General features: G+C 44.0%; 2 protein-coding genes across 5 annotated transcripts in view; one reads left to right on the top strand and one right to left on the bottom strand.

Moving 5' to 3' along the window:
- Positions 1-6,118: 6,118 nt before the first annotated feature.
- LOC115170509 (uncharacterized) lies at positions 6,119-6,859 on the top strand. The gene has a single exon (XM_029726722.1). The coding sequence runs from the start codon at positions 6,119-6,121 to the stop codon at positions 6,857-6,859; it is 741 nt and encodes a 246-aa protein (XP_029582582.1).
- A 1,438-nt stretch (positions 6,860-8,297) lies between these two features.
- The window catches only part of LOC115171805 (E3 ubiquitin-protein ligase rnf213-alpha), a 66,450-nt gene continuing 47,159 nt past the window's right edge, over positions 8,298-27,588 (bottom strand). For 3 of the 4 annotated variants that reach the window (XM_029728953.1, XM_029728952.1, XM_029728950.1), the window contains 9 exons: positions 27,328-27,460; positions 26,928-27,011; positions 26,582-26,762; positions 25,738-25,939; positions 24,521-24,598; positions 24,142-24,339; positions 21,473-21,562; positions 20,935-21,113; positions 8,298-9,857 (listed from right to left, as the gene is read on the bottom strand). In XM_029728953.1, coding sequence (XP_029584813.1) covers positions 9,704-9,857; positions 20,935-21,113; positions 21,473-21,562; positions 24,142-24,339; positions 24,521-24,598; positions 25,738-25,939; positions 26,582-26,762; positions 26,928-27,011; positions 27,328-27,460 — 1,299 coding nt within the window. In that variant the 3' untranslated portion in view covers positions 8,298-9,703. The other variant, XM_029728954.1, reaches the window with a different exon arrangement.

Raw genomic sequence — 27,588 nt, forward strand, 5'->3', positions numbered from 1 at the left:
ACAGTGGCTAATGATGGCAAAGTTGTTTTCTACAAATTGTTTGCCTACTTTAGCACTGTGTAATTTAGATGAAACAGTCATTAGCAACCGTTCGGAATGACTGGGCATCAGTCATCAGTTGGACACAAATACGGCTGCAGCTCTGTAGAAAGTTCATAATAATGTCAACGATGCAACCAAGCAACCCATGAATAGTGCCTTTTATGCATTATGCCACCTGTGATAGACCATTTTCTGATTAGTAGGGCTGTAATGCATTATATGTTATACAATATCTCAAGGATGCTATACAAGCAATTATATCATATAGTGAGTATTATAAAGCACTTATATGTGTACGCATCAAAGTGTTACCGAACATTGCATAACATTCCTGCATGTGTAAAATTAGCTAATATGCTATGAATGGTGGCAGAGGGACTACATCAACATTTCTGAAAGGATCTTGAAATCTCAGGTTGATTGCTTTTACGGAGGCATCTCTCTTCTAAAAGGGAAATAGTCTGTATGCCAGTATGAAAATGGGTTCAAATGTTCCATAACCTGTTTGCATATCAAAAACAGATGGAAATACCAACCAGCTTCCAATTGCTGGTGTGCCTCTGAAGCTAAGCAGGGTTGGGCCAGGTCAATCCAGGGGTGTATTCATTCTGTAGTGAAAAGGTTTCTTAAACAGAAGCAAACGTAATGAAACGGAGCGGGACCTACCTGAATTTGTCCAATAGAAACTTTTGTTTTGCTCGGTTTGCTTCCATTTGGATCTTAAGCGATAAACTCTTTCCGTAATGAATATACTCCAGGTAAAATGCTTCTGGAAGTGGTGTTGGAGGGCCAGTAGTGGGCACTATTCGAAAATCCCAATGCCCCAGGGTGGTGAATGGGAACCACTGCCCTGGGCTCGGTTTCCCAAAAGGATCTTGAGGCTTAGTTCATCTTAGAACCATAGGATCCTATGGTGCTAACGATGAACTTAGCCTTGTGGGAACAACATCCCATTCATAGAAGATGTTGTTCCCACTGTGACAATTAGAATTTATCCAAACAAAAAACTTTGGGTAGAGTGCAGCATTCACGTAAAACTGAAAGACATTTACCCATGGCAAGGTGACTGGGAACATGGACGTGTACAAACAGACGAGCTATGCCCGCCGTAAGGCAATCAAACAAAAAAGCAAAACGACAGAACAGGGACAAAGTGGAGTCGCAATTCAACAGCTCAGACATGAGGCATATGTGGCAGCGACAATCATGGATTATAAAGGGAAAGCTGGCCATGACACCGACGCCTTGCTCACGGACAAGCTAAACACCTTCTTCGCCCGCTTCAAGGAAAAAACAATGTCGCCAATGCAGGCCACCGCCACTCACGATGACTGTGAGCTCTCGTTCTCCGTGGCCGACGTGAGTAAGACATTCAAACGTGTTAACCCTCGCAAGGCTGACAGCTCAGAGCATGTGCAGACCAGCTGGCTAGAGTGTTTAATGACATATTCAATCTCTCCCTATCCCAGTTATAGTCCCCACTTGCTTCAAGATGTCCGCCATTGTTTCTGTACCCAAGAAAGCAAAGGTAACAGAACTAAATTACTTCTGTCATCATGAAGTGCTTTGAGAGGCTTGTTAAGGATCATATCACCTCCACCTTACCCGACACCCTAGACCCACTACAATTTGCATACCGCTCAAACAGATCCACAGATGACCCAATCGCCATCGCACTGTACACTGCCCTATCCCATCTGGAATAGAGGAATACCTATGTAAGAATGCTGTTCATTGACTACAGCTCAGCCTTCAACCCCATAGTGCCCTCCAAGCTCATCACTAAGCTTGGGGCCCTGGGTCTGAGCCCTGCCCTGTACAACTGGATCCTGTACCTCTTTCCGCTGACCCCAGGTGGTGAAGGTAGGCAACAACACCTACGCTACACTGATCCTCAACACGGGGGCCCCACAAGGGTGTGTGCTGAGCCCCCTCCTGTCCTCCATGTTCACCCATAACTTCGTGGCCATGCACATCTCCAACTCAATCATGAAGTTTGCAGACAACACATTAGTGGTAGGCCTGATTACCAAGAACAACGAGAGCCCACATTGAGTAGGTGAGGGCCCTAGTGGAGTGGTGCCAGGAAAATAACCTCTCCCTCAATGTCAACAAAAAAGCAGAGACAGCAGAGAGAGCACGCCCCCCATCCACATCAATGGGGGCGCAGTGGAGAGGGTGAAAAGCTACAAGTTCCTTGGCATGTATATCAAATCAAATCAATCAAATCAAAGTTTATTTGTCACGTGCGCCAAATACAACAGGTGTAGACCTTACAGTGAAATGCTTACTTACAGGCTCTAACCAATAGTGCGAAAAAAAAGGTATGTGTGTGTGTGTGTGTGTGTGTGTGTGTGTGTGTGTGTGTGTGTGTGTGTGTGTGTGTGTGTGTGTGTAGGTAAGTAAAGAAATAAAACAACAGTATAAAGACATTTGAAAATAAGAGTAGCAAGGCTATATACAGACACCGGTTAGTCAGGCTTATTGAGGTAGTATGTACATGTAGATATGGTTAAAGTGACTATGCATATATGATGAACAGAGAGTAGCAGTAGCGTAAAAAGAGGGGTTGGCGGGTTGTGGGACACAATGCAGATAGCCCGGTTAGCCAATGTGCGGGAGTACTGGTTGGTCGGGACAATTGAGGTAGTATGTACATGAATGTATAGTTAAAGTGACTATGCAAATAAGATAAACAGAGATTAGCAGCGTGGGGGGTGGGGGGGGGCACACAATGCAAATAGTCCGGGTAACCATTTGGTTACCTGTTCAGGAGTCTTATGGCTTGGGGGTAAAAACTGTTGAGAAGCCTTTTTGTCCTAGACTTGGCACTCCGGTACCGCTTGCCATGCGGTAGTAGAGAGAACAGTCTATGACTGGGGTGACTGGGGTCTTTGACAATTTTCAGGGCCTTCCTCTGACACCGCCTGGTGTAGAGGTCCTGGATGGCAGGCAGCTTTGCCCCAGTGATGTACTGGGCCGTACGCACTACCCTCTGAAGTGCCTTGCGGTCGGAGGCCGAGCAATTGCCGTACCAGGCAGTGATGCCACCGGTCAGGATGCTCTCGATGTTGCAGCTGTAGAACCTTTTGAGGATCTCAGGACCCATGCCAAATCTTTTTAGCTTCCTGAGGGGGAATTGGCTTTGTCGTGCCCTCTTCACAACTGTCTTGGTGTGTTTGGACCATTCTAATTTGTTGTTGATGTGGACACTAAGGAATTTGAAGCTCTCAGCCTGCTCCACTACAGCCCCGTCGATGAGAATGGGGACGTGCTCGGTGCTCCTTTTCCTGTAGTCCACAATCATCTCCTTAGTCTTGGTTACGTTGAGGGATAGGTTGTTATTCTGGCACCACCCAGCCAGGTCTCTGACCTCCTCCCTATAGGCTGTCTTGTCGTTGTCGGTGATCAAGCCTACCACTGTTGTGTCATCAGCAAACCTAATGATGGTGTTGGCCATGCAGTCGTGGGTGAACAGGGAGTACAGGAGGGGACTGAGCAAGCACCCCTGGGGAGCTCCAGTGTTGAGGATCAGCATGGCAGATGTGTTGCTACCTACCCTCACCACCAGGGGGCGGCCCATCAGGAAGTCCAGGATCCAGTTGCAGAGGGAGGTGTTTAGTCCCAGGTTCCTTAGCTTAGTGATGAGCTTTGAGGGTACTATGGTGTTGAATGCTGAGCTGTAGTCAATAAATAGCATTCTCACATAGGTGTTCCTTTTGTCCAGGTGGGAAAGGGCAGTGTGGAGTGCAATAAAGATTGCATCATCTGTGGATCTGTTTGGGCGGTATGCAAATTGGAGTGGGTCTAGGGTTTCTGGGATAATGGTGTTGATGTGAGCCATGACCAGCCTTTCAAAGATCTTCATGGCTACAGACGTGAGTGCAACCTGAAATGATCCATCCACACAGACAGTGTGGTGCCGCCTCAACCTCATGAAGTTGAATAAATTTGTCTTGGCCCCTAAGACCGTCACAAACCTCTACAAATGCACCATACAAACTTCTACAAATGCACCATTGACAGCATCCTGTCGGGCTGTATATGCCTGCCTGGTATGGCAATTGCACCATCTGCAACCACAGGGCTCTCCAGAGGGTTGTGCGATCAGCCCAACGCATCGCCAGGGGCACACTGCCTGCCCTCCAGGACATCTACAGCACACAGTGTCAAGGACCTCACCCACCCGAGCCGTGGCCTGTTCACCCCACTACCATCTAGAAGGCGGAAACAGTACAGGTGCATCAAAGTTGGGACCGAGAGACTGAAAAACATCTTCTACCTCCAGGCCATCAGACTGTTAAATAGTCAACACAAGCCAGCCTCCGCCCAGTACCCTGCCCTGAACTTACTCACTGTTACTAGCCAGCTACCACTCGGTTCTCTACCCTGCACCTTAAAGACTGCTTCCCTATGTAGATAGCCATTGAACACTGGTCACTTTAATAATGTTAACATACAGTTTTACCCACTTCATATGTATACACTGTATTCTAATCAAGGCTTATCCTACATAATTACTGCTGTACACACCTTTTCTGTTCATATACTGTCCATACTGTCTATACACACCATCATATACATATAATGTATATATAACATATTTAGTACACCTTCATAATATTGAGTTGAAATATTGTCCCACAGAACAGCCTCAATTTCTTGGTGCATGGACTCTACAAGGTGTCGAAAGCATTCCACAGGGATGCTGGCCCATGTTGACTCCAAGGCTTCCCACAGCTGCATTGTTAGGTGTTGTTAGGCCCAAGACGAAGTCTATGTGACAACTGGAGATCAACTTTTAATATTGAAACAATGTTGCAAATGTCGGAGACAGACAGGAAGGTTTATACATATCTCCACTGTTGAAAACTAAATGTTAGTCTAAAAGAAATGTGAGATAACGTCTAGATGCTTTTTATAGTGGAGATCAAGTTGATAAATTGCTTGGCTGGGCTGATGAGACAGTGGATTGCATAGTCAGATGGAACAGAGTAAATAGGCGTTTTAATGTCATAGATTTAGCCGGTGGCAACTTGTGGAATAGACAACGGCGGTAATGAGGTTTTAACCAATCAGCATCCAGGATTAGACCCATCCGTTGTATAATTCTTGATACACACGGGAAACTGTGCGTGAAAAACCCACCAGCATTGCAGTTCTTCACAAAAAACGGCATCCCTGGCACATACTACCATACCCTGTTCAAAGGCACTTAAATATTTTGTCTTGCTCATTCACCCTCTGAATGGCACACATAGACAATCTATGTCTCAATTGTCTCAAGATTTAAAAATCCTACTTTAACCTGTCTTCTCCCATTCATCTACACTGATTGAAGTGGATTTAACAAGTTACATCAATTAGGGATCATAGCTTTCGCCTGGATTCACCTGGTATTCATTTCTTTCTTTACATTTTTGGGGGATTTGTGTGTATTGTTAGGTATTACTGCACTGTTGGAGCTAGAAACATAAGCATTTTGCTGCGCTTCCAATAACATCTACAAAATATGTGTACGTGACAAAGCATTTACGAAATGTTGTTACGATCCGGGTTAAGTTGAATCCTTCTCTATCACTAATGGTAGCATAAATTATGCTAATCATGCAGGTGACGTATGCAATTGTCGCTTTTTGTGTTGACGTTCCACCTCAATCATTTGCATGTATCTGCAATGTAAATAGGTTATGCTACGTTTGAGTTTGTTTTCCAGGTGTCTCAGACACCAGGTTGGGATTCGGTGTCCAGTATTTTAACACCAGACACTGACAGAGAAGATAGGCAATCCCTGCAAACAATGACCTCTTCAAAAATGACACGTATCATGATGGACAACTTGTCATTCACAATAGTCAACGGACCGCTCACCTTTCTCAACATCTTTGCAAACATATTTTTCATCTTCTGCATGCTCTGCCCACCGCGTGGCAGAGAGGGACTCAAACAGCCTGTGAAGTTACTGCTGGGATCTATGGTATTCTGTACCACTGTCTACCTGGTCTCTCTCATTGCAGCACAATGCTTGTGGATGGTCTCTGCCAGTGCTGAGTGTTTCTATGCTGCTTATCTAATAATGGTGTACATGGCAGCAACCAGCATGTCAACATCTGTATGGCTGAATTTCTTCTACTACACCCAGATCGTCCCTGCCCAGCGAGCTCTCTTCACCTGGGTGAAGAGGAACATCAAAAGCATCATCTACTGGGGCCTATTTGGAGACAGGATGTTCTTTATGTTTCAATTTGCTGTTAGGGCTGCAGGAGAATTCTATTCCTCAGGAGAGGGGCCTATCAATAGCACAGGTTTCACATCAACGAATGGCACTGCTAATGTCTCTCCCAAAAAGGTGCTGCTTAATAACACAACCACATTAGCTAATGCCACTGGTGCTTCCTCTCTAACAGTCCTGCTTCACACACTGATAGCAAGTCAGTCTTTGAGAATGATCTATGTATTTTTTTACCTCTGTGTGATGGTGGGGTCAAGCTGTGCCACGGTGTGCTACCTGCACAGACACATGAAGAGCATGAAAGAGAGCGGCAGCCCCTTCTCCTCTCCCCGACTGCACAGTCAGATGAGGGTCACCATCGCTGGTATCCTGCAGGGAATTCTCTTCCTCTTTACCTCACTGTGGATTTTCATTCATTACTCAAGCAACGTTCTTTCCTCTACATCCTTTGACGACAATATATTGTACACAGTAATCTCTCTCTACAAGTTAGGCACCACTTTAAACCTGGGCATCGGTCAGGCTGTTTTCAGACAGAGGGCAGCTGATATTTGTCTCAAAGCCCAACAGGCACTGAAGCTGTGACCTGAGATGATGCTACAATAAGTAAATATAAGTGCTTTAGTAATACGGAATTAATGTATGTCATTTTATTAACATTTGACATGTCATGCTAAACTCAATTGTGAGATAAAGGACCAGTTTAACCATCTCAGGTTCTCTGGCAGGAGTGTGAATTTTTGTTATGCCATGGATATTGATTTAATGTGGCCTTGTGAAACCAGCTCATAATGTTTGATCTAATTCAGTGATATTCAAAGTAAAGGTTGCAACGCCTAGTGGAGTCACGGTTGAGGGGGAAATACAGTGGGGTCCCCACCTACAAATAAAATAAAAAACAATAATCTAGATTATTGTATGGGACAATATAAATATAATTTGAAAAATAACATCTTGCATGTTTTTTGTTACAGTTAACTTTTGAAATCAGTAGCTAGCCAAATGAGAATGTTTAGTTAGCATGCCATAGCTGAATGCAGAGTTTCAACACACTAATTTCCCACAATGACTTTAATCGGAAAATGACTTCCATTCCGTTTACTTTTTGTTGTAGTTCTCAGGACAAAACATTTAAGCAAACAATCCCAATTCTAGTACAGTACCAGCACAGAGTTTTTAAACCAGAGGCCCAACATTGCCAGACCCGACAGGAATGTTTGTCAGTTTATTTAGTTGATTAAATTGACAGTTTATTTAGTGTTTTTTTTTATTTTGGGGGGGGATTAATCGTAAAAGATCTAATATTTATTGGTTCTCTTAATTTTTAAAAGAAATTAAAATGGAATGAATTTAATATTGGTTGATGTAAAATGTAATGTTTACAGATTTTTTAAAGTGGGGTCCCTACTAAACAAGTTTGAATAACACTGATCTAATGTACGTATAATCAGAGGTAAACTGTCATCTCCTGTTCATAATGAGGCTAATGGGTTTAGTACTTTCCCCTTTTTTGTGTTTCCCGTTTCTTCCTTTTCCATTATATGCTACTTATTTTATTTCTGTTGCAATGTTGAGGTAAACCTGCAAGTCAGCATTTCATTGTACTGTGTACACAACATGTATCCTGTGCATATAACAAATCAACTTTGATTTTCAATTTTACTATTATAATTATAAAACTATTATAATCTAATAAATATAATTTATATTTGTCCAAATGTGTGACTGCTTTGTGTGCTAAATAAACAGAACAGAGTTTGTTGCCTGCATTTTGACTTTGGGCTGATGGAGACCACCTGGTCAGTAAAAAAATAATGAAGCTTGTATTATCTTCTTTTCACTTATGTGTTACACATCACAGTTACATTTGATTATGACTCTCAAAAATGGGACAGTTACTTTAAATGTTAATTTGCTACACCCACAGTCCCGAACCTAACGCTGTTCTTTGATCAAATGACTGTCATTTTTAACGGTCTTTAGTGGCGGCAAGAAAGACCAAGAAATTGCCAACAAAGAAAAATTTGCTGAGGCAAACAATTTATTTTGTTTTAACATAATAATCACTGCATGTCACGCTCTTCAGCAATGAAATGGAACACAGAAACAACATTTGGTCCAACTTTAAGTTCAACAAGAGGAACTTAAACTGCAAAATACAATGAGCATGGTTTATTCTGTAAGGCAGTGATTCTGAAAGTGGAAACTGTCATGCCATTTTTGACTAAATGATTGAAGATGAGTCCGTTATGAAAGAACAAAACACATCACTTGAGGCAAAGCCATGTAAATAGATATCTACAGCGGCCCTAAAAGGACGAAGTTAATTTTAAAACCTACTTTTCCATTGGGGACACCGTAGATATTAATAACAAGGTAGCTTCAGAAATGGGCAAACTCCTTTCCCTTATTAGAAAACATCACCTATGATAAATCTTGATTATTTTCTTCATTGCTGTTTGGTTGAGATAAAAATGTCAGACCCCAGAGTTATAGCCCAACATCTCACCTAGTTGCATCCCTGAGTCTAAGACCGAAATTCTATCGATATAGAATTCAGTCTTTCCCTCCACTACCACCACTATGTGGCAGAGAAATTCACATTGGAAAAGTGCACAAAAGACCATCAGCAATCAAACATTTTGTGCATCCCAGGAGGTTGGTGGCACCTGAATTGGGGACGACGGGCTTGTGGTAATGGCTGGAGAGGAATAGGTGGAATGGTACCAAATACATCAAACACATAGTTTCCATGCGTTTGATGCCATTCCATTCGCTCCATTCCAGACATTATGAGCCGTCCTCCCCTCAGCAGCCTCCACTGGATTTGCATATTTATCAACTAATAAAACAAATGGACAAATATTTGCTAACTACAACTTTCAAAACTTCCTCCCCTTCACTCATTGTACTCTTAGTACAAATCACATTTTACTTTTTAGATAGCAGAATTAAACAGTTTATAGGTATTGTACATGAGTAGAACCTGCCTGCTGGCACTTTGAAAGTGCATTTCCGAAAAGGCACTCATTTCATGTTCCCCTGTGTAAAACATATGCATCTATATCATATAAGTGTATTCTTAAACATGATTGTAAACATATCTGTGGCCCTTACATACAGTATACAGGGACTATAAAGTCTGTACAAAGTCTGCATCTGAAATGGCACCCCAACCTGGTCGGTCAAAAGTAGTGCACTACAATGGCGGAGTCTGGGGGTTGGAGCTATGGCTATGCTCCCTTCCGACTTGTCATTCTTCCAACATAGTCTGTCCCCCCAACTTCATACTGTCCTGTCTAAAAACCAATAAAAGTATGAAATGATGTTCGACTCTTCAGGAAGAAAAAGCAGTGCACTATGTAGGGAATAGGGAGCCATGTGGGATGCACCCAAAGGCAGAGTAAAATCAGTGAGGAGGTGGTTGAGCTATCTCTGGCTGCGCTCCTGTTTGAAGGCCACGGTGAACTTCCAGGCTTCTATGTACTGAGCCAGGCTGATCTCTCCGGGGAACAACTCGTCCACGTCGTGGGGAACGTCAAGGTCTTTCCGCTCCATGTAGGACACCAGGGTGTCTTTCAGGCTGCAGGACAATGGAGGAGAGGATAATGGACACATGTTCGACTTTCCTGTGTGTGTGTAAGTTTTCCAGACAGTGTTTGTGATTTTTACTTTCATCAAACATGCTTCACACTGAGATGTTTGTGGCCCTTATGAAACATACAATATCAGTCAAAAGTGTTAGTACACCTACTCATTTCAAGGGTTTTTAACTATTTTCTACATTGTAGAATAATAGTGAAGATGTCAAAACTATGAAATAACACACATAGAATCACATAGTAACCAAAAAAAGGTGTTAAATATATTTTATAGCAGCCTTGACAGCTTTGCACACTCTTGGCATTCTCTCAGCTAGCTCCATGAGGTAGTCAACTGGAATTCATTTCAATTAACAGGTGTGCCTTGGTAAAAGTTCATTTGTAGAATTTATTTCCTTCTTAATGCGTTTGAGCCAATCAGTTGTGTCTTTGGTAAAAGACCAAGTCCATATTATGGCAAGAACAGTTCAATTTTAATTTTTTTATTTTACCCTTATTTAACTAGGCAAGTCAGTTAAGAAGAAATTCGGATTTTCAATGACGGCCTAGGAACAGTGAACTGTTCTTGCCATAATAAACTGCCTTGTTCAGGGGCAGAACAACAGATAACCTTGTCAGCCCGGGGATTCGAACTTGCAACCTTTCGGTTACTAGACCAACGCTCTAACCACTAGGCTACCCTACCGCCCCATGCAAATAAGCAACGAGAAACATCATTCAAATCACATTTTTATTAGTCACATGCACCGAATACAACAGTGAAATGCTTACTTACGAGCCCCTAACCAACAATGCAGTTTAAAAAAAATACGGATAAGAATAAGAAATAAAAGTAATTAAAGAGCAGCAGGAAAATAACAATAGCGAGACTATGTATATACAGGGGGGTACCAGTACAGAGTCAATGTGCGGGGGCACTGGTTAGTTGAGGTAATATGTACATGTAGGTAGAGTTATTAAAGTGATTACGTATAGATGACAACAACGGAGAGTAGCAGCGGTGTAAAAGAGGGGACGGGGGACGGGTGGGGCGATGCAGATAGTTTGGGTAGCTATTTCATTAGATGTTTGGGAGTCTTATGGCTTGGGGGTAGAAGCTGTTTAGAAGCCTCTTGGACCTAGACTTGGCGCTCCGGTACCGCTTGCCGTGCGGAAGCAGAGAGAACAGTCTATGACTATGGTGGCTGGCGTCTTTGACAATTTTTAGGGCCTTCCTCTGACACCGCCTGGAATAGAGGTCCTGGATGGCAGGAAGCTTGGCCCCAGTGATGTACTGGGCGGTTCGCACTACCCTCTGTAGTGTCTTGCGGTCGGAGACCGAGCAGTTGCCATACCAGGCAGTGATGCAACCAGTCAGGATGCTCTCGATGGTGCAGCTGTAGAACCTTTTAAGGATCTGAGGACCCATGCAAAAACTTTTCAGTCTCCTGAGGGGGAATAGGTTTTGTCCTGCCCTCTTCACAATTGTCTTGGTGTGCTTGGACCATGTTAGTTTGCTGGTGATGTGGACACCAAGGAACTTGAAGCTCTCAACCTGCTCCACAACAGCCCCGTCAATGAGAATGGGGGTGTGCTCGGTGAGGGTGAGGTTGTTGTCTTGGCACCACACGGCCAGGTCTCTGACCTCCTCTCTATAGGCTGTCTCGTCGTTGTCGGTGATCAGGCCTACCACTGTTCTGTCACCGGAAAACTTAATGATGGTGTTGGAGTTGCGCAGTCATGAGTGAACAGGGAGTACAGGAGGGGACTGAGCAAGCACCCCTGAGGGGCCCGTGTTGAGGATCAACGTGGCGGATGTGTTGTTACCTACCCTTACCACCTGGGGGGGGGCCGTCTGGAAGTCCAGGATCCAGTTGCAGAGGGAGGTGTTTAGTCCCAGGGTCATTAGCTTATTGATGAGATTTAAGGGCACAATGATGTTGAACGCTGAGCTGTAGTCAATGAATAGCATTCTCACATAGGTGTTCCTTTTGTCCAGGTGGGAAAGGGCAGTGTGAGTGCAATAGAAATTGCATCATCTGTGGATCTGTTGGGGCGGTATGCAAATTGGAGTGGGTCTAGGGTTTCTGGGGTAATGGTGTTGATGTAAGCCATGACCAGCCTTTCAAAGCACTTCATGGCTACAGACGTGAGTGCTACGGGTCGGTAGTCATTTAGGCAGGTTACCTTAGTGTTCTTGGGCACAGGGACTATGGTGGTCTGCTTAAAACATGGTGGTATTACAGAATCGAACAGAGAGAGGTTGAAAGTGAAGACACTTGCCAGTTGGTCAGCGCATGCTCGCGGTACATGTCCTGGTAATCCATCTAGCCCTCCGGCCTTGTGAATGTTGACCTGTTTAAAAGGTCTTACTCACATCGGCTGCGGAGATCGTGATCACACAGTCTTCTGGAACAGCTGGTGCCCTCATGCATGTTTCAGTGTTAATTGCCTCGAAGCGAGCATAGAAGTTGTTTAGCTCGTCTGGTAGGCTCGTGTCACTGGGCAGCTCTCAGCTGTGCTTCCCTTTGTAGTCTGTAAGGGTTTGCAGGCCCTCTCACATCTGCCGAGCATCATAACCAGTGTAGTACGATTCGATCTTAGTCCTGTATTGAGGCTTTGCCTGTTTGATGGTTCGTCAGAGGGCATAGCGGGCTTTCCTATAAGCTTCCGGGTTAGAGTCCCACTCCTTGAAAGCGGCAGCTCTAGCCTTTAGTTCAGTGCGGATGTTGCCTGTAATCCATGGCTTCTGGTTGAGGTATGTACGTACGGTCACTGTGGGGACGACTTCTTTGATGAACTTGTTGATGACGCTAATGACTGATGTGGTGTACTCATCAATGCCATTGGAGGAATCCCAGAACATATTCCAGTTTGTGCTAGCAAAACAGTCCTGTAGCTTAGCATCTGCTTCATCTGACCACTTTTTTATTGATCTAGTCACCAGTGCTTCTTGCTTGTAAACAGGAATTAGGAGTATAGAATTATTACTAAAACATGAAGGCCAGTCAATCTGGAAAATTTCTTCAAGTGGAGTCGCAAAAAAACATCAGGCGCTCTGAAACTGTCTCTCAAGGAAGACCCAGAGTTACCTCTGTTGCAGAGGATAAGTTCATTACAGTTAACTGCACCTCAGAATGCAGCCCAAATAAATGCTTCAGAGTTCAAGTAACAGACACAGCTCAAAATCAACTGTTCAGAGAAGACTGCGTGAATCTGGCCTTCATGGTCGAATGCCTGCAAAGAAACCACTCCTAAAGGATTCCAATAATAAGAAGAGACTTGCTTGGGCCAAGAAACACCAGCAATGGACACAGACCGGTGGAAATCTGTCCTTTGGTCTGATGAGTCCAAATTTGAGATTTTTGGTTCCAATCGCTGTATCTGACGCAGAGTAGGTAAACAGGTGATCTCCGCATGTGTGGTTCCCACCGTGAAGTATGGAGGAGGAGATGTGATGGTGTGGGGGTGCTTTGCTGGTGACACTGTCTGTGATTTACTTAGAATTCAAGGCACACTTAACTTCTCTAGGGTAGGGGGCAGTATTTTGACGTCCGGATGAAAGGCGTGCCTGTAGTAAACTGCCTGCTACTCAGGCTCAGAAGGTAAGATATGCATATTATTAGTAGATTGGGATAGAAAACACTCTGCAGTTTCTAAAACTGCTTGAATGATGTCTGTGAGTATAACATAACTCATATGGCAGGTTAAAAACCGGAGAAAAATCCAACCAGGAAGTGTGGAAATCTGAGGTTTGTAGTTTTTCAAGTGATTGCCTATACAGTGACTTCGGGTTCATTTTGCACTTCCTAAGGCTTCCACTAGATGTCAACAGTCTTTAGAACTTTGTTTCATGCTTCTACTGTGACTGGGGAGAGAATAAGAGCTGACTCAACAAGTGGACTGCCTGAGGCCAATGAGTTGTTTACAGCGCGGTCACACAGGCGCGCCGTTTCTTCTTTTTCCTCTGTAATGAATACGCTATTGGTCGAATGGAATATTATCGAAGAATATTATCGAAGATCTATGATAAAAAAGACCCTAAGGATTAGAGGTCGACTGATTAATCTGAATGGCCGATTAATTAGGGCCGATTTCAAGTTTTCATAATAAATCGGAAATTGGTATTTTTGGACGCCGATTTGGCCGATTTTTTATTTTTTTTAAAGACCTTTATTTAACTAGGCAAGTTAGTTAACCTGTCTGGGCTAGGGGGCAGTACTTTCACGGCCGGATAAAAAACGTACCCGATTTAAACTGGTTACTACTCTTTCCCAGAAATGAGAATATGCATATTATTAGTAGATTTGGATAGAAAACACTCTGAAGTTTCTAAAACTGTTTGAATGGTGTCTGTTAGTATAACAGAACTCATATGGCAGGCAAAAACCTGAGAAAATTCCATGTAGGAAGTGGCCTGTTTGCGAATTTGTAGTTCTCCCTTTGCTTCTCTATGGAAACTACAGTGCCCGTGGGGTTATGTAGCACTTTCTAAGGCTTCCATTGGCTCTCTAAAGCGTTCAGAAAGCAGATTGACACGTCACCTGTCTCCGGGCAGAGTACAGGAGCACAGTTTGTCAGTGGACTGCCTGGTGGCTAAGAGATAGGAAATGCGGGTTCACGAGACCTTGCCATTTTTTCTCTTCCTTTTTGAATGAATACAGCATTGTCCGGTTGGAATAGTATCGCTATTTTACGAGAAAAATACCATAAAAATGTATTTTATACAGCATTTGACATGCTTCTAAGTACGGTAAAGGAACATTTTGAATTTTTTTGTCTCGAAATGCGCTCACGCGTTACCCTTTGGATCGTGACCTGAACGCACGAACAAAACGGGGGTATTTGCACATAACTATGGATTATTTGGAACAAAAACAACATTTGTTGTGGAAGTAGCAGTCCTGGGAGTGCATTCTGACGAAGAACAGCAAAGGTAATCCAATTTTTCTAATAGTAATTCTGAGTTTAGGTTGCCCCGAACTTGGCGGGTGTCAAATTAGCTAGCCGTGATGGCTGAGCTATGTACTCAGAATATTGCAAAATGTGCTTTCGCCGAAAAGCTATTTTAAAATCTGACACCGCGATTGCATAAAGGAGTTCTGTATCTATAATTCTTAAAATAATTGTTATGTATTTTGTGAACGTTAATCATGAGTAATTTAGTAAATTCACCGGAAGTTTTCGGTGGGAATACAATTTCTGAACATCACACGCCAATGTAAAAAGCTGTTTTTTGATATAAATATGAACTTGATTGAACAAAACATGCATGTATTGTATAACATAATGTCCTAGGAGTGTCATCTGATGAAGATCAAAGGTTAGTGCTGCATTTAGCTGTGTTTTGAGTTTTTGTGACGCAAGCGTCCCACCTCGCCCAGGGAGGTTAATGACCTAAGGCTTGTATTTCTGTGTGTTATTATGTTATAATTAAGTCTATGATTTGATAGAGCAGTCTGACTGAGCGGTGGTAGGCAGCAGCAGGCTCGTTCATTCAAACAGCACTTTTGTGCATTTGCCAGCAGCCCTTCGCAATGCATTGCGCTGTTTATGACTTACTTCAAGCCTGTCAACTCCCAAGATTAGGCTGGTGTAACCGATGTGAAATGGCTAGCTAGTTAGCCAGGTGCGCGCTAATAGCGTTTCAAACGTCACTCGCTGTGAGACTTGGAGTAGTTTTTCCCCTTGCTCTTGCTTCGATGGTGGCTGTTGTCGATGTGTTCCTGGTTCGAGCCCAGGTAGGAACGAGGAGAGGGACGGAAGCTATACTGTTACACTGGAAATACTAAAGTGCCTATAAGAACATCCAATAGTCAAAGGTATATGAAATAAAAATCGTATAGAGAGAAATAATCTTATAATTCCTATAATAACTACAACCTAAAACTTCTTACCTGGGAATATTGAAGACTCATGTTAAAAGGAACCACCAGCTTACATTTGTTCTCATGTTCTGAGCAAGGAACTTAAACGTTAGCTTTCTTACATGGCACATATTGCACTTTTACTGTCTTCTCCAACACTTCGTTTTTGCATTATTTAAACCAAATTGAAGATGTTCCATTATTTATTTGAGGTTAAATTGATTTTATTGATGTATTATATTAAGTTAAAATAAGTGTTCATTCAGTATTGTTGTAATTGTCATTATTATAAAAAAAATTAAAATTAAAATTAAAATAAAAAAATCGGCATCGGCTTTTTTGGGTCCTCCAATAATCGGTATCGGCGTTGAAAAATCATAATCGGTCTAAGGATTGATTGTAAACTTCGTTTGACATGTTTCTACGAGCGGTAATGGAACTTTTTGACTTTTCGTCTAGGGTTTTGCGCTCGCGCATTGTGCCTTTGGAATAGTGATTTGAACGCACGAACAAAACGGAGGTATTTCGACATAAATATGGAGTTTACCGAACAAAACTAACATTTCTTGTGGAAGTGGGAGACCTGGGAGTGCATTCCAACGAAGATCAGCAAAGGTAAGTGAAGATTTATAATATTATTTCTGAGTTTTGTTGACTCCAGAACTTGGCGGGTAACTGTATAGCTTGCTTTGATGGCTGAGCTCTGTACTCAGAATATTGAACAATGTTTGACATTTTTGAAATCTGACACAGCGGTTGCATTAAGGAGAAGTATCTATAATTCTTTCAATAACTGTTCTAAATTTGATCAACGTTTATGATGAGTATTTTTGTAAATGGATGTGCTCATTCACCGGGAGTTTTGGAGGCAAAACATTTTCTGAACATCACGCGCCAATGTAAAATGTTTTTTTTTTATATAAATATGAACTTTATCAAACAAAACATACATGTATTGTGTAACATTGAGTCCTGGGAGTGTCTTCTGATGAAGATCGTCAAAGGTTAGTGATAAATTTGAGCTGTATTTCTGTTTTTTGTGACGCCTCTCCTTGCTTGGAAAATGGCTGTGTGGTTTTTCTTGTCTCAGCGCTGTCCTAACATAATCTAATGTTATGCTTTCGTCGTAAAGCCTTTTTGAAATCGGACGATGTGGTTGGATTAACGAGAAGTGTATCTTTAAAATGGGATATAATAGTTCTATGTTTGAGAAATTTGAATTATGAGATTTTTGTTGTTTAGAATTTGCCGCCCTGCTATTTCACTGGCTGTTGAATAGTGTTTCGCAAGCGTCCCACATACCCCAGAGAGGTTAACCAGCATGGCTACCACAGCATTCTGCAGCGATACGCCATCCCATCTGGTTTGCACTTAGTGGGACAATCATTTGTTTTTCAACAGAACAATGACCCAACACACCTCCAGGCTGTGTAAGGGCTATTTGACCAAGAAGGAGAGTGATGGAATGCTGCATCAGATGATCTGGCCTCAACAATCACCCAACCTCAACCCAATTGAGATGGTTTGGGATGAGTTGGACAGCAGACTCTTTCTGTATTATTTCTTACACTGTTACCCCAGGAAATCTTAAGTCTTATTACATACAGCCGGGAAGAACTATTGGATATAAGAGCAACGTCAACTTACCAACATTACGGCCAGGAATACGATTTTCCCGAAGCGGATCCTCTGTTTGGACCACCACCAGGAAAATGGATCGGATCCCAGTAGGCGACCCAAAACAACGATGCTGCAGAAGTGCAGACAGAGCAGTCTTCTGGTCAGGCTCCGTAGACGGGCACATGCCTCACCGCTCCCGAGTATACTACTCGCCAATGTCCAGTCTCTTGACAACAAGGTAGACAAACTCCGAGCAAGGGTTGCCTTCCAGAGAGACATCAGAGATTATAACTTTCTCTGTTTCATGGAAACATGGCTCACTCGGGATACGTTATCAGAGTCGGTACAGCCACCCAGTTTCTTCACGCCGACAGAAACAAACATCTCTCTGGTAAGAAGAAGGTCGGGGGTGTATGCCTTATGATTAATGAATTGTGGTGTGATCATAACAACATACAGGAACTCAAGTCCCTTTGTTCACCTGACCTAGAATTCCTCACAATCAAATGCCGACCGCATTATCTACCAAGATAATTCTCTTCGATTATAATCACAGCCGTGTATATCCCCCCAAGCAGACACCTCGACGGCCCTGAAAGAACTTCATTGGACTCGATGTAAACTGGAAACCACATATTATGAGGCTGCATTTGTTGTAGCTGGGGATTTTAACAAGGCTAATCTGAAAACAAGGCTCCCTAAAATTTATCAGCATATGGAATGTGCGACCTGGGCTGGCAAAATTCTGGATTATTGCTACTCTAACTTCCGCAACGCATGAAAAGCCCTCCCTCGCCCTCCTTTCGGCAAATCTGACCACGACTTCATTTTGTTGCTCGCAGCCTATAGACAGAAACAAAAATGGGAAACGCATGTGCTCAGGTCTGTTCAACGCTGGTCCGAACAATCTGATTCCACGCTTCAAGATTGCTTCGATCACGTGGACTGGGATATGTTCCTGATAGCCTCAGACAACAACATTGATGTATACGCTGATTCGGTGAGCGAGTTTATTAGCAAGTGCATCGGTGATTTTGTACCCACGGTGACAATTAAAACCTTCCCCAAACAGAAACCGTGGATTGACCGCAGCATTCGCGCAAAACTGAAAGCGCAAACCACTGCTTTTAATCATGGCAAGGCGACCGGAAACATGACCGAATACAAACAGTGTAGCTATTCCCTCCGCAAGGCAATCAAACAAGCTAAGAGTCAGTATAGAGACAAAGTAGAGTCGCAATTCGAGGGCTCAGACACGAGACATATGTGGCAGGGTCTACAGTCAATCACAGATTACAAAAAGAAAACCAGCCCCGTCGGGGACACCGACGTCTTGCTCCCAGACAAATTAAACAACTTCTTTGCTCGCTTTGAGGACAATACAGTGCCACTGACACGGCCCACTACCAAAACCTGCGGGCTCTCCTTCACCGCAGCCAACGTGAGTAAAACATTCAAACGTGTTAACCCTCGCAAGGCTGCCGGCCCAGACGGCATCCCTAGCAGCTTCCTCAGAGCATGCGCAGACCAGCTGGCTGGTATGTTTACGGACATATTCAATCAATCCCCATCCCAGTCTGCTGTTCCCACATGCTTCAAGAGGGCCACCATTGTTCCTGTTACCAAGAACACTAAGGTAACTGAGCTAAATGACTATCGGCCCGTAGCATTCACTTCCGTCATCATCAAGTGCTTTGAGAGACTAGTCAAGGACCATATCACCTCCACCCTAACTGATAGCCTAGACCCACTTCAATTTGCTTACCGCCCCAATAGGTCCACAGATGACGCAATCGCAATCACACTGCACACTGCCCTAACCCATCTGGACAAGAGGAATACCTATATAAGAATGCTGTTCATCGATTACAGCTCAGCATTTAACACCATAGTACTCTCCAAACTCGTCATTAAGCTCGAGACCCTGGGTCTCGACCCCGCCCTGTGCAACTAGGTCCTGGACTTTCTGATGGGCCTCCCCCAGGTGGTGAGGGTAGGAAACAACATCTCCACCCCACTGAAACTGAGAACGCCCTACAAGGGTACGTTCTCAGCCCTCTCCTGTACTCCCTGTTCACCCATGACTGCGTGGCCATACACGCCTCCAACTCAATCATCAAGTTTGCAGACGACACTATAGTGGTAGGCTTGATTACCAACAACGACGAGACGGCCTACAGGGAGGAGGTGAGGGCCCTCGGAGTGTGTTGTCTGGAAAATAACCTCTCACTCAACGTCAACAAAACAAAGGAGATGATCATGAACTTCAGGAAACAGCAGAGGGAGCACCCCCATATCCACATCGTTGGGATAGTAGTGGAGAAGGTGGAAAGTTTTAAGTTCCTCGGCATACACATCACGGACAAACTGAAATGGTCCACCCACACTGATAGCGTGGTGAAGAAGGCGCAACAGTGCCTCTTCAACCTCAGGAGGCTGAAGAAATTCGGCTTGTCACCAAAAACACTCAAACTTTTACAGATGCACAATCGAGAGCATCCTGTCGGGCTGTATCACCGCTTGGTACGGCAACTGCTCCGCCCACAAACGTAAGGCTCTCCAGAGGGTAGTGAGGTCTGCACAACGCATCACCGGGGGCAAACTACCTGCCCGCCAGGACACCTACACCACCCGATGTCACAGGAAGGCCAAAAAGATCATCAAGGACAACCACCCAAGCCACTGCCTGTTCACCCCGCTATCATCCAGAAGGCGAGGTCAGTACAGGTGCATCAAAGCTGGGACCGAGAGACTGAAAAACAGCTTCAATCTCAAGGCCATCAGACTGTTAAATAGCCATCAATAACATTGAGTGGCTGCTGCCAACATACTGACTCAAATCTCTAGCCACTTTAATAATTAAAAATGGGATGTAATAAATGTATCACTAGTCACTTTAAACAATGCCACTTTATATGTTTACATACCCTACATTACTCATCTCATATGTATATACTGTACTCTATACCATCTACTGCATCTTGCCTATGCTGTTCGGCCATCGCTCATCCATATATTTATATGTACATATTCTTATTCATTCCTTTACACTTGTGTGTAAAAGGTATTTGATGTGAAATTGTTAGATATTACTGCACGGACGGAACTAGAAGCACAAGCATTTCGCTACACTCGCATTAACATCTGCTAACCGTGTGTATGTGACCAATAAAATTTTATTTGATTTGACTGAAAGAAAAGCAGCCAACAAGTGCTCAGCATATGTGGGAACTCCTTCAAGACAGTTGGAAAAGCATTCCAGATGAAGCTGGTTGAGAGAACGCCAAGAGTGTGCAAACCAGTCATCATGGCAAAGGGTGGATACTTCGAAGAATCAAAAAAATATTTGAATTAGTTTAATACTTTTTTGGTTACTACATGATTCCATGTGTGTTATTTCATAGTTGTGATGTACAATGTAGAATAAATAATAACTAAAAACCCTTGAATGAGTAGGTGTGTCCAAACTTTTGACTGGTACTGTCCGTGATGTTCATGTGATGTAAACAATACTACAATATCAAAAATGGAACCGCTAAGAGTGTCAAGAGAGACTACACCATGCCAGCTAGCTGTTATCCCCTTGGCTTACCCCCAGTCAGGCCTGTATGTGTCGGGGGCACGGGGGCTCTTCAGGACCAGCAGCAGAAACTCGTGCATCTCCAGCAGGAACGAGTCAGCGCTGCTCTTGGTGAAGAACGTAGTGAGTAGCCTCCGCTCTTCATCTCCCAGGGGATTCCTGTATTCCTCTGAGACCCCCACAAACGGGTCCTGAGGATGGGAAGGGGAGGGATAGAGAGGGGGGGTTTAGTGAAACTTTAATATACACTAGGGTGTAACATGACATTATGATCATTTTCTATTTATCAGATTATGTAAATTAGTGTAACTAAGGTTAGTTTAACTGAATTTTGTAAGTTAGTGTAACTAAAGTTAGTGTAACTAAATATTGTAAGTTAGTATAACTTAAGTCACAATGTTACAACTTGTATTGTCAGTAATACAAGCACATCTCACCCACACAAACAGTAATCCAGACAAACAACGCCATAACCAGTGTAAAAAACACAACCCTTACAAAATCATGTGAAGACTTGTCTGGGTGAATGTGTGGTGTCTCGTTGTCTTACCCTCTTCAGGCGCAGCATGTTCTCAGACTTGAGTGAGGTGAGGAGCTGCCACAGGGCCACACAGTGTTTCAGACTACACCTGCTCAGGGCCTGCATGAGGACAACAGGACAACACAGTGTTTCAGACTACACCTGCTCAGGGCCTGCATGAGGACAACAGGACAACACAGTGTTTCAGACTACACCTGCTCAGGGCCTGCATGAGGACAACAGGACAACACAGTGTTTCAGACTACACCTGCTCAGGGCCTGCATGAGGACAACAGGACAACACAGTGTTTCAGACTACACCTGCTCAGGGCCTGCATGAGGACAACAGGACAACACAGTGTTTCAGACTACACCTGCTCAGGGCCTGTATGAGGACAACAGGACAACACAGTGACTCAGACTACACCTGCTCAGGGCCTGCATGAGGACAACACAGTGACTCAGACTACACCTGCTCAGGGCCTGTATGAGGACAACAGGACAACACAGTGGCTCAGACTACACCTGCTCATGACAACATTGCACTGGATGTGTGCTAAAAATGTTAGCATTTGAAACAGTGGCCAGGTAAACAAAACCAAATAATGCATTGCTGTCTTACCTTGTCAATAGACTGCGTTAATAGACAGGGTCAGGAAACCAACATGTCCTTTTGTAATTTGGGTGAACTATCCCTTAGTTTAATATAACCTCTAATCACATGGTCAGAAAACATGAAATCACTGCTAATGGGTTTTCTTGAAAGAGCTCACCTTACCCAGGGATGTGTTGTATTACCTTTCAGATACAATTAATACCAAATTAGGCTAGATACTGACTGATAACATGCTAGCTACAGTTGAAGTCGGAAGTTTACATACACGTAGGTTAGAGTCATTAAAACTCGTTTTTCAACCACTCCACAAATTTCTTGTTAACAAACTATAGTTTTGGCAAGTCGGTTAGGACATCTACTTTGTGCATGACACAGTACATTTTACCAACAATTGTTTACAGACAGATTATTTCACTTATAATTCACTGTATCACAATTCCAGTGGGTCAGAAGTTTACATACACTAAGTTGACTGTGCCTTTAAACAGCTTGGAAAATTACAGAAAACGATATCACGGCTTTAGAAGCTCCTGATAGGCTAATTGACATAATTTGAGTCAATTGGAGGTGTACCTGTGGATGTATTTCAAGGCCTACCTTCAAACTCTGCCTCTTTGCTCGACATCATAGGAAAATTAAAAGAAATAAGCCAAGACCTGGAGAAAAAAATTGTAGACCACAAGTCTGGTTCATCCTTGAGAGCAATTTCCAAATGCCTGAAGGTACCACGTTCATCTGTACAAACAATAATACGCAAGTGTAAACACCATGGGACCAAGCAGCCGTCATACCGCTCAGGAAGGAGATGCGTTCTGTCTCCTAGAGATGAACGTACTTTGGTGCAAAAAGTATATATCAATCCCAGAACAGCAGCAAAGGACCTTGTGAAGATGCTGGAGGAAACAGGCACAAAAGTATCTATATCCACAGTAAAACAAGTCCTATATCGACATAACCGGAAAGACCACTCAGCAAGGAAGAAGCCACTGCTCCAAATCCGCCATAAAAAAAGCCAGACTACGGTTCGCAACTGTACATGGAAACAAATATCTTACATTTTGGAGAAATGCCCTCTGGTCTGATGAAACAAAAATAGAACTGTTTGGCCATAATGACCATCGTTATGTTTGGAGGAAAAAGGGGGAGGCATGCAAGCCAAAGAACACCATCCCAACCGTGAAGCACAGGGCTGGCAGCATCATGTTGTGGGGGTGCTTTGCTGCAGGAGGGACTGGTGCACTTCACAAAATAGATGGCATCATGAGGATGGAAAATTATGTGGATATATTGCAGCAACATCAGTCAGGAAGTTAAAGCTTGGTCGCAAATGGGTCTTCCAAATGGACAATGACACAAGCATACTTCCAAAGTTGTGGCAAAATGGCTTAAGGACAACAAAGTCAGTGTCTTGGAGTGGCCATCACAAAACCCTGACCTCAATCCCATAGAAAAAAGTGTGTGCGAGCAAGGATGCCTACAAACCTGACTCGGCTACACCAGCTCTGTCAGGAGGAATGGGCCAAAATGTACCCAATTTATTGTGGGAAGCTTGTGGAAGGCTACCCAAAACGTTTGACCCAAGTTAAACTATTTAAAGGCAATGCTACCAAATACTAATTGAGTGTATGTAAACTTCTGACCCACTGGGAATGTGATGAAAGAAATAAAAGCTGAAATAAATCATTCTCTACTATTATTCTGCCATTTCACATTCTTAAAATAAAGTGGTGATCCTAACTGACCTAAGACAGGGAATTTTTACTGGAATTAAATGTCAGGAATTGTGAAAAACTGAGTTTAAAGGTGTATGTAAACTTCCGACTTCAACCGTATATACCACAAAATGCTGACGACAACAAGACAGAAAATTAAGTCAATATGTTTTTCTTTAGGGTATCAATCTGTTTACTGGTTCCTGTAAGGAAGCCAATGAGGAGCCAGCTAGATGGCGAGAGCACTGAAACAATCAGGCTTTAGGCTCTCAACTAGCTGCTTAACCAGAGGAAGAAACAGAGTGTAGGGCACAGAGGTATCTGCTGCACCCGTATAGTCTGTGGGCTCCAGACAGAGGAAGGGGGCTGACCTTTAGGATGTGTGGGCCAGTCTGGTCTCCCATCTGCAGAACCTCCTCCAGGTAGCGCTCCAGCTGGAGCTGGGGCTCACCTCCCGTCATGGCCAGGAAGCCTAGAGCCACCTCCACGGTGGAGAGAGCCTCACACACCTCACTGTATGACTGCAGCTCCCCGGCCAGCGCCGACAGGGTCAGGATGGGCAGGGGCTCCTAGGGACACAAAGGGAAATGACAGAGACGTGGACCAGGCATAGAACAGGGTCAACTCAACCTCATGCCAGAATCAAGGGCAGCAGATCCAAAATTGGATGTTGTGTACCAATACCAGATTTCCCTGTTCATATCATACTGTACCATGTGACAACATGTCACCAGAGTTATTGTGACTTACCTGTTGAACCTTTCTTTTCACATCCTTGAGGATATTTTCATAATTGCGGTCATGTCTGTTCACCAGGGTTGGGATTCCCTGTATAAGGTGGGAAGCAACACATCAAAACCTGTCTAATACACGGTCATATAGTAACTCTTGTCTTTACCTCACTTTGGCTGCGTTTACACAGGCAGACACATTCAGATCTTTTTTACTCTAATTGGTCTTTTGACCAACCACATCAGATTTTTTTCAGAGCTGATATGACTGGTCAAAAGACCAATTAGTGAAAAAAAGATCAGAATGTGAAAACGCAGCTTGTGACAGCTAAGTGTTTCTGTAAAAAGGGAAATCTATACAGTTCTGGTCTAACCTCTACCGCACACGACCTCTACCGCACACTAACTTCAGTAAAACATATGTTTATACGTGGATGTAGTTGCACCATTTAAGAGCATATTTCAAAAATGTATTTCATTGCATTTGTTATTGTTAGACGATTGCTAATGAACTTGGCGTTACCCTACGAGAGAGTTTGTCACATTAACAATGTACCCTGTGTGAATTTAGGTATGCTCCCTAATTCTCTCTCTCGGAGGAGGACCTGAGCCCTAGGACCCTGCCTCAGGACTACCTGGCTGGTTGACTCCTTGCTGTCCCCAGTCCACCTGGTCATGCTGCTGCTCCAGTTTCAACTGTTCTGCCTGCAGCTATGGCTCCCTGACCTGTTCACTGGACGTGTTACCTTGTCCCGGACCTGCTGTTTTGGACTCTCTCTCTCTCTCTCTACCGCACCTGTTCTCTCTAACTGAATGATCGGCTATGAAAAGCCAACAGACATTTACTCCGGAGGTGCTGACCTGTTGCACCCTTTACAACCATGGTGATTATTATTATCTGACGCTGCTGGTCATTTATGAACATTTGAACATCTTGGCCATGTTCTGTTATAATCTTCACCTGGCACAGCCAGAAGAGGACTGGCCACCCCTCATAGCCTGGTTTCTCTCTAGGGAATTTTTCCTAGCCACTGTGCTTCTACATCTGCATTGCTTGCTGTTTGGGATTTTAGGCTGGGTTTCAGTATAGCACTTTGTGACATCGGCTGATGTAAAAAGGGCTTTATAAATACATTTGATTGATTGATTGACCTTGCTGCAGCACAGGCATTTAGTAACTTTGTCGATGCCGAGAACTGTACATTTGACTGACCGAGTGCTGACAGACAGACTCACGTTGAGGGTGATGAGTGGCTTTCCCTGCAGGAAGCGGGCCAGGATCTGCTGCTGGATCTTGGGCAGGTCGTACTCGTGCAGGGTCTCCTGGCCACGCTCCACACTGTACTGGCAGTTGGACAGAACCAAGGGCAGCAGATCCCTCTCCGGCTCGTAGCGGATCACGTGCAGGTCGCTCAGGTCCGCCGGGCTCACCGTGTAGCTGGGGGAGAGAAAGAGGAAGAGTGAACTAATGTGGTGATATCAACCATGTCTGCTTCTGCTTCCTATCAGTTCAGTAGGGGTTCCCAACCAGGGGTACTTGGGAAGACTCAAGAGACCATAGTCCTACTGGTAAAATGCACGAGGGGGTACTCTGGGCAGAGTAAAATTCAGTTAGTATATAGTAACCGAAAAAGGTTGGGAACCACTGGCCTTGCGGTTAAGAATGTTGGACCAATAACCAAAATGTCGCTGGTTTGAGTCCCCGAGCCGGCAAGGTGGAAAAATCTGCCGTTCTGCCCTTGAGCAAGGCAGTTAACCCCCAACAACAACTGCTCCCCGGGCCCCGATGACGTGGACGCTGATTAAGGCAGCCCCCCACACCTCTCTCGGTTAAAAGCGGAAGACACGCTTCAGTTGAATGCATCAGTTGTACAACTGACTAGGTATCCCCTCTCAGACCGACCATGCATACAGCATTTTGTCTAACAAGCCTAATGAGACCAGGGGCCATATGTATCAGAGTAGGAGCGCTGGTCCCGGATCAGGTCCCCCCCCATCCATGTGATCTTATTGTGATCCTCAAGGAAAAATTATCCTGAATCAGCACTCCTACTCTGAGATAGGACAACAGCACCCTCACCTGGTCTCCTCTCCAGTGTGCTTGTCCACGCAGTAGACCAGTTCGTTGTGCAGGGCGATGAGGTAGCTGACCAGCGCCGTGGAACACAGGCCGGGACCCTGTCGCCGTGGCAACAGAATCAGGAAGTCACTGGTCAGGTCCAGGTCCTCCCGACAGAACTCGCCAGGGATTTTAATCTCACCTGGAGCAGAGCCAAAACACACAGATTATAATCACAAAATAACAGACTAAGAAATCATGCATGAATGCCCCTCCAAAAGAGCATATTTTAAAATATTGCATATATTTATATTATTCCTTTATTAATAGAGCCATAGAGTTGTGCTACAATTATTTGTGCTCATACCGTTGGTTGCCAGGGAGACCCGGAGCTGATTCCATGTTGTCAGGAAGATTTTGACCCGTTTCTCGCACAAGGCTGTGAGGGAGGCTGTGACAACAAACATAATAATAATAATCCACATGGAAGCCTATATTGTAAACAAACGGGAATACCCTTTTGACACTAGTGTTCTGGCCTGAACTGTACTGAGCTGACTCTTCTATTTTATTTTCCAGCCTGTATGGTGGAGGTATAACCAGGCCACTACACTACAGTACAGTACAGCTTAGCTGGCCTCAGTAGATTGAAACGAATGATATATGTGCTCGCTGTACCATGCCAATAACACAAACAATACCACTGATTGTTTTCAGTTGGACATACAGTACCGTGACTAACCCAGAAGTATAGTTTAAACTAGTACCTGCTTTCTGGCTGTGAAGGAAGTCAGCGATGGTACGGCAGGTGAGGTCAGTCACGTTCTGGAACCTCTTCACCAGATCTCTCTGCAGTGCCAGGATGTCAGGAAGGAACTTCACCAACCGCAGCTCTGCCTCCTGTCACCAGACCAATCACAGTGAGGGTGATGTTACGGCGACCAAATCACAGGGTATGGTAAAACAAACAAACTGCCAATCACACTGCACAGAACGAAGGTCTGACCGACATTGTGACTGTCAATGAG

The sequence above is a fragment of the Salmo trutta genome, chromosome 32, assembly GCF_901001165.1.
Source record: "Salmo trutta chromosome 32, fSalTru1.1, whole genome shotgun sequence".
In the NCBI taxonomy this organism is placed as follows: Eukaryota; Metazoa; Chordata; class Actinopteri; order Salmoniformes; family Salmonidae; genus Salmo; species Salmo trutta.

Coding starts and splice junctions, on each gene's coding strand:
- LOC115170509 (XM_029726722.1), top strand. CDS start 6,119: ATGGTGTACATGGCAGCAACCAGCATGTCAACATCTGTATGGCTGAAT.